This window comes from Aplysia californica, unplaced genomic scaffold, assembly GCF_000002075.1.
Source record: "Aplysia californica isolate F4 #8 unplaced genomic scaffold, AplCal3.0 scaffold00417, whole genome shotgun sequence".
Taxonomy (NCBI): domain Eukaryota; kingdom Metazoa; phylum Mollusca; class Gastropoda; order Aplysiida; family Aplysiidae; genus Aplysia; species Aplysia californica.
This window is the reverse complement of record NW_004797687.1, coordinates 212,399-222,745: the sequence shown is the minus strand read 5'-3', so window position 1 is coordinate 222,745 and position 10,347 is coordinate 212,399. Positions and strand designations below refer to the sequence as shown.

At 38.7% G+C, this 10,347-nt stretch overlaps 1 protein-coding gene across 1 annotated transcript in view; it reads left to right on the top strand.

Moving 5' to 3' along the window:
- LOC101847981 (delta-1-pyrroline-5-carboxylate dehydrogenase, mitochondrial) overlaps positions 1 to 9,377 on the top strand; it is a 39,772-nt gene extending 30,395 nt beyond the window's left edge. Inside the window, exons 12-15 of the mRNA XM_005104370.2 lie at positions 1,060 to 1,126; positions 2,256 to 2,377; positions 3,620 to 3,738; positions 4,978 to 9,377. Of these exons, the coding sequence (XP_005104427.1) occupies positions 1,060 to 1,126; positions 2,256 to 2,377; positions 3,620 to 3,738; positions 4,978 to 5,093 (424 nt within the window). The 3' untranslated portion in view covers positions 5,094 to 9,377. The remainder of the gene's footprint in view (positions 1 to 1,059; positions 1,127 to 2,255; positions 2,378 to 3,619; positions 3,739 to 4,977) is intronic.
- The last annotated feature ends 970 nt before the right edge of the window (positions 9,378 to 10,347 follow it).

The following is a 10,347-nucleotide window of genomic DNA, read 5'->3' as shown; positions in this document are numbered from 1 at the left end:
GTGTGTTTGTGCGCTCGCGCGCTCTGTTAAACACGCGCACACACACACACACACACACACACTCTTTTCCTCTCTGTATCTGTCTTTTTTCATTCAGAAATACACTCTCTCTCCCTCCCTCCCTCCCTCCCTCCCGACAAGACAGAGATCTAGAAAATTTAGATTAGATCAAGTCATGAGTTCACGAGTCTCAATCCTAAAATCCCAATCCATCTTTGCTCGACCAAGCACGCTGGTGAAATGAATGGGAAACGAAACGCCGAACGAAAGACTTTGACTTTTGGGAACACCGAAAGGCCTTGACTTTGAAATTACGTGCCCCTAACAATCCAGTGTTAGGCGGGCGTACGCGTGCCTAACAACTTCCTATTAGTTAGAGCCCGACCACTGTACCACAGATGGCAGTTGGATTGTGTGTGCTTCTGATCTCCCTGGGTTACTTGTCTTATTATCTGAATAAAAATTATTGGTTTAAAAAAATGGTTTACAGACTTTGTGCTGTTAAAGCTAGAGAGGTGAGCAGAGTAAACCCGATTCCCTGTAAAGACTTTTCTGTTGACATTCACCCCTTGGCGCTCATATGGCCTTATGCAGTTTCGAGTGCCGTAAAACCTCTACTAAATAATTAAAATGATAAAAATGGTTTATCCCTTTGTCCCTTTGAACCCTACCCCTCATCCTTGAACCTTCTTAACTTCTTGTACATTGACTGCTAGATGTGTCCTGACATGTGTTTGGTGCACAGAAAAGTAAAGGTTGTCACATTCCAGTGTGTGTTTGGTGCACTGAGATAGTCACGCTGTGGCATGCCTTAGGTATATAGAAGGATACTGGTATTCATGCTGCTCCGGTGTGCACTCCGGATGATCATGTTAAACTGGCCTGGCCACAGGACTGCTTACCACTTTGCTTGTCTTGTTTCTCTTTTCAGACATTTTGCAGATCTTTATTTTGTCGGTGTATATTTTTCTCTCCTTGGTATTTTTCGAGATTTTGGTTCACTAACTACTTTTTGAATGCCATGGTGAAAAGACATGTAAATTTCTTTTTCTTTTTCAGCAAGGGCTATTTTGTTGAACCTACAATCGTTGAGACCACAGATCCTCAGGATAGAATAATGCAAGAGGTAAGAGAGAAGCTTCTTGTTGTTTAAATTTTTTTGGATGTCTTGTGTTGTTATTGGCATGGTTTGCCCTTTGACCTAGTGCCTGTAGTAATATGGCTGTGCCACAAAATGTCATATCCAGAATGTGAAACGCACTGGAAAAGCTAATTATTTGTTTTACAATCTGTATACTGTTGAAGAAAAAAAAACAACTGAATCGAAGTATCATAAAATCAATGGTAACCTCACATCTAGTGACAAGATATTTTAAAACAAAGAAGATAAAAGTTAGCAATGTTTTGAAACAATAAAGATAAAAATTGACCAATCTAAAAAGCAAAAATCCCCCTGAATTTCAAATAGTGGAGAGTTTTGTCGCAAAGCAGCAGTTCAGTTGTACATATACTATGCATATGCTTGTTGTAGATGTCGAGTTGTTCTTTATAAGGGGAAGGATATCTATGGTGTTTGTGGTGAGGTACTTTGCCATAGCATGCAGAAGACCTGAGGTGGTGGGTGGTTGGCAGGTGCTCTGGTGTGGTTTGTTCCTTCTTTCCAACCAAATATATATCATCCTGATCTCTCCTCCTTCTTTTTTGTGTTTGTTACTCTCTTGTAACACCTCTAATCTTCGACATTAATATGACCTTATTGTGTTGAAAGTGCCGTTATACTCTTACTAAAACTAAAAGACCTGATGTTGATTCCCGTGTAGGGAGAATTTTTATAGCATATTTCGGTCTTTCTACTGGGACATTGTGTACCTCTCAGCCTGGGTTGGCCTTCACAGGCAGAATCAAAGTCCTGCCTCCTTAACTCTGAACAGTTTACCCTCCCAAGAAAATTTTTCTTTTTCATGCCTACATTTTTCCCAAATCACCACCATCGGTCCGCCATCTGGAACTAAGGTGTGTACTACTGTTACCTTTGTTTCTACTTACCTTTGATTGGATCATAAAAATGACCACAAACCACAGAAAGAGGGGAATCCAATGGACATTATGAACACAACAAGAAGACTTGGACCCTCTAGGTGCACCCCTAATTTTCTGCTCTTGTATGACCTATTTGTGTTGCAAATGCTGTAAACTGGAATTAAACCCGTAAACCTGCCTGTTATAACCAATGCTGTCATGGTCCACAATTTCAGGAGATCTTTGGGCCAGTCCTCACAGTCTATGCTTACCCTGACAACCAAGTGAAAGAGACTGTTGAGCTGGCTCGGACCACCTCACCCTTCGGACTGACCGGTGCCATCTATGTGGAGGACGCGTAAGTGTTTGCTTGTCTGGTCTTCTTCCTTAGCTGTTCCTGGCCCATGCATTCTGACCAAATACGCCCATGTTAATTTGCCTTTACCACAATGGCAGAGGCTGTTAGATAACATTGCATTGAAAAACTGAAATGCGCCAAACAGCAAAAGGAAGTTTTATATTTTCTTTCCCTTGGTTGTTGGAGAATTAGTTTGTAATATCAAATACTAGGACCCATCAATGTGGGAACTTGTTATATGCGGTCGACTGAGAGACCTTGTGTTGCAAGGGACTGAATAAATTAAGAGACATTGTTACACTTTTCAAGTCTCTTTAAAAACAAATTGGGTTGGTGAGAGTAGATGGGCCCACCTTGATTTCTGCTTCAGGGAAATAACTCTTTGTCGACATAATATTCTCCTAGACACATGTGTGTGGTATTTTCTTTCTTTGCTCCCTCCTTTTCTCTAAAAAAAATTTGAGAGTACAACATCTCTTTTTTGTTTCCTTTCGTTCCTTTGAAAAGTGGAATTTCTTGCACAGAGCTTTGAAAAAAATCTTTTTTGCTCAGTCATTTCTTTTATTTTTCTCTGTGTGTTCTTTCTTTCTTTTTCTTTCTTTCTTTCTTTCTGTCATAGTTGTTGTACTGTTCCAATGCCTTTTTGCCCTTTCTGCCTTCCTTTTACTTTACTCGAGCCTGTTGGCCATGTGTTTCATCCCTGTAAGATAAGATAAGATAAGATAAGATAGTACTTTATTATCCCAGAGGGAAATTTTCCTTGGCTGTACAGGACCATAAAAACACATGCAGGTATACATAAACAAATTTAAATCATATATATTACGCTCATTAAAATTCAATATGAAAGGAGAAGTAAAGCTGACAAAATGTACATTTACATCAAATGCATCATTCAACCACATGCAGGAATTTAAATACTAGACCTTTGGAGTTATATACAGATACATACTCTAAGAGCAACACACATCTATGCTCATTCTGACAAAAGCCTTATGCTAGATGGTAAAAAACTTCTTTTACATCTTTCTTTCTTTGTTTTTGGAGGTACATATCTGCCGCTGCGTGATCTTACAATTTGTGTGGAAAAGGGGTGTGATGGGTTGTTTATAATGCTTTTTTCTTTTTTATACATGTGGTGTTATACATTTCATCCATTCTTATAAAATCATATGTTGCAGTACAAGCAGGGTGTTACACATATAGGACATTGTTCTATCTATTCATTCTGAATGTCTGCAGTGCTGCCAAAGCTGAGCTGTCCGAAGCATTCCGATTTGCCGCTGGCAACTTCTACATCAACGACAAGAGTACGGGCTCCGTCGTTGGTCAGCAGCCGTTCGGTGGTGCCAGGTTGTCTGGTGAGTTTAATGGACAAAGAAGGGGGTGGGAGGTTTTGAGGACTGAAGACAAAATTACCGGTACTAAGATAGTTTTTTTTTTACCCCCATTGACACAATTTAGATTATTCAGGTGGTGAGCTTCGACTCTGCCTGCCAAAGCCAACCTGGACTAGGGGGCATACAAAGTCCCATTAGAAAGACTGAGATAATAGAAATTTCTCTCTTGGAGAGAATTGTTCTCATATCTTCTGCATGCGACAGTGAAGTGCTTAACCACCACTCCACCAATGCTGAATGAGAGTGAATGAAGAAGAAAAAAAAAAGGACAGAAAAAACAAGTCAACTTTGTTGTTCATTTTTGCCACCACACATGTTTGTCACTGAGTAAAGCGTTGCAGCTATGAGAGCTGGATCACTTGAGAAAGTCACAAAATGGTTTTATTGAACCATGTTCTTATTGGAATTTGTTGTGTTGAAGCTTTTAATACAACCTTTTTGTGATATTGTTTGCCACGAGTGTACTAGAACTATGTTGTTAATTTTACTGGTGTCAATGCTGATGGCAAACCATTATTATGGAAATAGCAGGATTTGATTTAGAGATACCTTTATGTTCAATTTTGTTTTAAAGACAACTTGAAAAAAAATCTTACAGAATTGTAAATAAAAATTCCAAATTGTGTTTTTGATTGTCCAAGTTAGTCAAACCTTCTACCAGTGGTAAGCATGATGGAAAATGTTCTGCAGATTTTGCTGCGATGATTTTAGGGTATACCACTTTGTTACAAGTAGTGGGTGTTACTAGAACATTGAGTAGCTTCATTTTAAGAGTAAGTAGAAAAACATCCAGGATATGCAAGTTCAACCTTTGTTGCTTTCACTTTCATTGGTCAGAATGTTTCAGTCTTGAATAGGAAGAGGTCCGTACTCATTTTTTCATCATCATGTTGTGTTGATTGTGGTCGGATTCAAATAAAGCTGGCTCACTCATTTGCTTTGATAAGATGATGTTGAAAGGGGCATAGTTTTTGTGATAATAGGTCGAAACAGTTGGTAACTTGATGGGTCTCATTTCAATTTTCTTTTCTCGTCTACCCCAACTCCATTCCTCTCTATGCACAAAGATGTTTACCATCCTTTTCTCCTCCTTCCTCATGCTTTTCTCTTCTCTCTCATGCCATCCTTTCCGCTCCCTTATATCATCCTCTTCTCTTCCTTCCTTCCCCCCTCATGAGCTTCCCTTTTCTTCTGCTACAGGTACCAACGACAAGGCAGGAGGGCCTCACTACATGGCAAGATTTACTTCCCCTCAGGCCATCAAGGAAACGTTTGTGCCCTTGAGAAACTGGCGTTACCCCTCCATGGATGAATAGACTGGTTGCTCTAGCATTAACTTTGGCCCGACGTTTTTGCCCCAGAGTACTGCTTAAATAACGACGTATAGCTTGTACCTGCAGGGTTCTTGACTGCTTGAGAGTCCTGTTTATAATGACGTATAGCTCACTCTTTGCTGTTTTCTCAGTTGTTGGGATGACTGAGAGAACAGACGTGTGGTTTTGGCTTTGTGGTTCCTCTTTGTTCTCTTGTAGAAAAATGTCCTGCTTCTATCATCGTTACATTGTACCTCGAAGCCTCCAAGTCTTAAGTGTGAGATCAGTAAGACTCCTTCCCTGTTGTAGTTTTTTATTGCCATAACGTTTTAGGTTTTGGCGTGTATTTTTGTATAGCATGATTATAAATTGCTTTCACAAAAAATCCTTTTCTGCGAGATGTTCCATTCAGCTCTTTGTACAAGTGCACTTGGCTGAAGGGCTAAAGCTCATCATTGATAACAATATGATGACAGGTATAGGGATAACCAAGGCTGCAGTTGTCTCTGCACTGTTGATTGTGGGTACACCCGAAGTCAACCAGTGGGTGAGCTCTGAGGGGAGCGTGTTTAGCAGCCCATAATTCCCCAAGGCAGCTATGCACACCGACGTCCTGCATACATCAAAAGGGATTGTTTTTTCAGCTGTTTTTCCTCCCCATTGTTTTATCAAAACGAATCCAGAAATAAAGAATTGTCGAAGATTCACTTTTTGGACCCTATGGACCGGGGCGCATGCCAGACTATGTGCTACCTTTACCTTCAGCATACCGGACAGTATGTGGTGGTTCAAATCTAGCAGTTGACCAAAAAGAGCTTAGTTGCTTGTGTTGCGTGAGGCTGAGGGGGCCAGGGCGCAAAAGTTCTGTGGATAAAGCAGCTGAAGACAGTTGAATGTGAAAGGGTCAGTGCACTGGCAGTTGTGGCCTACATGGAAGCCCTGCACTTTTTCGTTACTTCCAAGTTGTCCTATTTTTCCAGTTCAGCCCCCAACTGGTGGAAATTAAACCTGGTGGTTGCACTAAATTGGTCGAAAGTTTTGTGCTATTGTTTTTTTTAATGAGCCTCAAGCTTCGGACATTGTGAACATTTGTTTTTGTGGAAAACTTGTTTATTTTAGACTTTGTTATGGTGTGGCAATCAAATGTTGCTTGGAAAAGAATGCAATGGAAGCAATTCTTGTAATATTGGATTGTTGAGTTTTAAAATTTGGTGAAATTATATTTTGTGTGGAATTTTTTGTGTTTGAGACACCTTGTAAAGCATATTTCCATTCTGACCCTGGAACGGAAGAATGTTTGAAAATGATCTGACCTTTATACCTCATCTGAAATCAAAGTTTTTATCTATTTTGTCTTTCAGACGGAATGTTTGGTCTTTTTCATAATTTTTCCTTAATATCGTCTTTAAGCAATCAGATATTGCTATGATCATGTCGTGTGTTCAGTAGCTTTAGTTATTTCTTTATCTTTTCTTTCTTCTAAGAATCAGCTGATGGCTTTAAATGGCATGTTTCATTGACGCCAAGTTTGGGAGACCTTTTCTTTTCTTTTTTCTTTATCAGGAGATGAAAGTATAAAAATAGGTTTAAAATTGTACATTTTCTCAGTGCTATTACATGCCTCTTCCAACACAGAAAGATTTAAATAAAAATGATGCGCAATACCTTTTTTTTGTAGGACAACCCGATTTCGGAGTATTGCAATAGGGATCAAACATATATATGTAATTTGACTCTGTGCTTCCTGAAGGTTTTTTTTTTTTTAACCCCATTTAGTATAGCCTCTTTGTGTAACTTGCATGTACAAACTTGGTGGTGTCTGAATGCTCAGACTAGCGTGCCATGCCATCAGGCTGACTTTCAAGAACATGCCAAAGGCTGTTTTTGTCACCACTCATCGTGAAGCAGTAGAGATTTGATTTTTTATATTTTTTCCATCAAGTTCCCTAAGCAATAAGCTAATGTTTCCATGATCCAAATTTGAGTTTCTCCTGTGAAGGTGTTGTTTCAGATAAAAGTTTGTTTTTGTTATAGTTGCTCAAATGGAAACAATCATTTTTGTTGATGTCAAAGTCTATAACATCCAAAAATTCATGCGTATTGTGAAATATGTTGAATATCAATGGCTACTAATTACTGTATGGATTACAAACTTCTTTTATTAAAAATTTGTGTGAAACTATCAGTATATGTGCAAGAATTCCCATTTGTGGAACTGATACTCTTAATTTCATTACCTCAGTAAGCAGGAATTGTTGAGGTCTCTGAATCTCGAGGACATTTTTAACTTGTGATGTTGTTGAATCTCCGCATGATTTTATTTTTTTCTCTTTTTTTCACTTTTAAGAGATTGATCTGAGGTCGGTTTTTGAGGACTCATTTTTTTTCCATAAGTAAACGTTCTTATTATTACTTCAGTTGGATCCAAATAAATGTTATTTGTTGCTCTATGTTCCTTGTACATAGACTGCGATGAATAAATTATAATGGAAAAGCCAGATAACATTGGAATTTATGAAAACCCAGAAAATGTATTTACAGATTTTTTTTTCTGCCGTGCCAGGTGTACAAGTAAGTGTGTCACTCTAGTCTAAAGTCACAACTGATTGACAGCTGGACGTTTTCCAAGTGCTTTTACGTGCCTCTCCCGACTTGTCATTCCAATGTTCATTGGCACTGTGGTATTGATGATAGACTTTTATCAATGTTTATGTTCAGGATGATATATATTGATAAGGAGGCATACTTGTTCCCATAAGCTATATGATGAATGCAGAAATGAATGAAGACAGATTTAGAATAATGAATGGAAGAGAGATTTAGAATAATGAATGGAAGAGAGAAAAATTTGTGTCAATTCTGTATTTAGGCTGGCGATTTTTTATGGTATTTTTGTTGTGAAAGCTGAAACATGGCCTAGGTCAATAGATATATATAATATAGACTAAGTTTTAAATATATACAGGTAAATCACTGTAGCTCATTGGCTGTCTTCACATGAAAGTTTTGTTTGGGGCTTTTTTTTTGTTAGTTTAGTTGTGCTTCGTGAGTGCTTTTTTGAAAAGTTAGAAAGACATAGTTGATATCATGAAGGGGTTAAGGAGGAACTAGAAAAAGAGCCTCAGGGTTCCTCACTGTCTTTTTATGTTAAGAGAACATGGGAGAGTTAATTCTCATCAATGTTTGGTTCGGCGTGTGCTTCATTGTCGGAGGGGATTGTAAGACAAGTGGAAGTCGATACTCATGGTTTCAACTGTAGGCTGGAAGTGCATATCTAGGTGTCGCAGGATTACATCTGGCGAAAAACGAATGTATGTATGTTCACCTATGCAGGAAAGCTTCTGATGAATGTCTTTACAAAGTGTTATCTAAGTATGTGGAGGCATAGGCAACATATCAAAGAAATACCGTCTGGATTGATCAATTTAAGAAAGTACACATTTTTGGGCTGCTGTGATTTTGAACACTTGTTTAGACATACACTTGCAGTGAGAGTAAGAGGTTTCTTCTTAGTGAGTCAAAGCATATGTTGAGTTTGTATATGTCAAGACAAATTTTGATTTAATGAGCGATGGTTTTGTTCTAATGTTTACTTTGAGGTTTCAAATGTTCTCCTGCATCATGTTGTCCTTTTGGAAGTCTGACTATCACAGAAGGAAATGTCTGGTATTTTAGAAACTACCTCCTGTTCTGTTGTATTTCTTCACAGTCACACATCTCTAATCAAAGTAAAACTTTCTATTCTTGTGATATTGACATCCAGTGAAGGTTACTAGAGTGAGTTAACTCTCTCTACAGGGTCACATAGGTGCGTCCACACACTTTCTTTGTCCACTTTTTAAAAGGTTTTGTGATGAAAAAATAATTTAGATTTTTACACATACAATGTTTAGTCCGGTTATATCGTAAAATCAAAGAAATGGCTTGGAAGTGTTGAGCAGGATCTTTATCAATCAACAAAGCTGTTTACCACAGTGCTGACAGTGTTATTGCTTGAAGTGCATGCTTTCAAAGTTTTTTTTTAGCAGTAATTGTGAGGTGGAAAATATGATGTATGCTTGCGTACCTTTCTTTTTTAAATCTTTTCTGTTCGCTCTATCTCTTTTTGTTTATGATAGATTGTTAAATATGATTTCTTTAGGGGTGAATAAAATAATTCAGTTTCATTTTACATCTTGAGGAGACTCCCATTGTTCATGGTCAATCCTAACTGCTCAGAAATATTTTGAGAGATGAGAAATGAAATTGAAAATCCAAAGAAAAAAAAAAGAAAGAAAAAAAAAAAAGGGCCCGATTTCCCCCCCCCCCCCCCCCCCCCCCCCCTTTTTTTTCTTTTTCTTGGGACCCCCCCCCCCCCCCCAAGATATTTATATTTTTATAGTTTTCTGTTCATTTTGATGTGTATGTCATGTTAGAATACTGCTACATTGGCTACCATCTGATAAGCACAAATATTTGTACATATTTTCAACCTGCTGATAGTTACCAGCAGGTGTCACGTCCTTGTTCTATGCATAACTATAAGCTGATTACACTTGGCAGCTGATACCCGGGGGAAGCTCTGAGAACAGCTTGCTTCTTCCCAACACAAACTGACTGTGTTACTGTAATAGTTCTGCTTGTTTGCTTGTCTGTTAGGATGAATTCAGTGTCATAGTAAGTGGAAGTTTGATGTTGCCCCTGGTACGCCCCTCTTCTTTATCCCATATTTTTTGTTAAAAATTGTAAAAGCTCAGTTCAAATGTAGAATCCGTGCCTTTGTGTGAGGACAGTCAGACCTGTTCAAGATGGCCACCCATTGGCGAGGGAAAATGTTGTTAATTTAGACAGGTGATCCTCTTTGACAGACAGTCTCATTTTAGTGTTAAAAAATGCAAGGAGGGAAGTTGGAAGTGATCATTTGTCCCAGGCGGTAGTCTTGGATAGGTGGTCGTTCGAGCAAGTTCAACTGTACTTGCATCTGTAGTATGTTGGTTAGGTTCTTCATTGTTGCACACAAAACACGTGGGTTTGATTTATGGGTGAGAAAGTCTTGTTTTTATCGATCATTACCGTTGTGGCCACCCTACCACAATATGCGGAAGGTCCAGGAAGTCTCACTAACAAGGCTATCCCCAATGTCGGGATCGGATGCAGGAACAACTTTAACTTTTGTGCCATCTGTCTACTCGGATGTTGTGATCTCACTCAGCCCAGGCTAGCCCTGATGGGGTTGATGCATCCTACCTGACCTCCTGAATGATCTAGATTGTGTTGA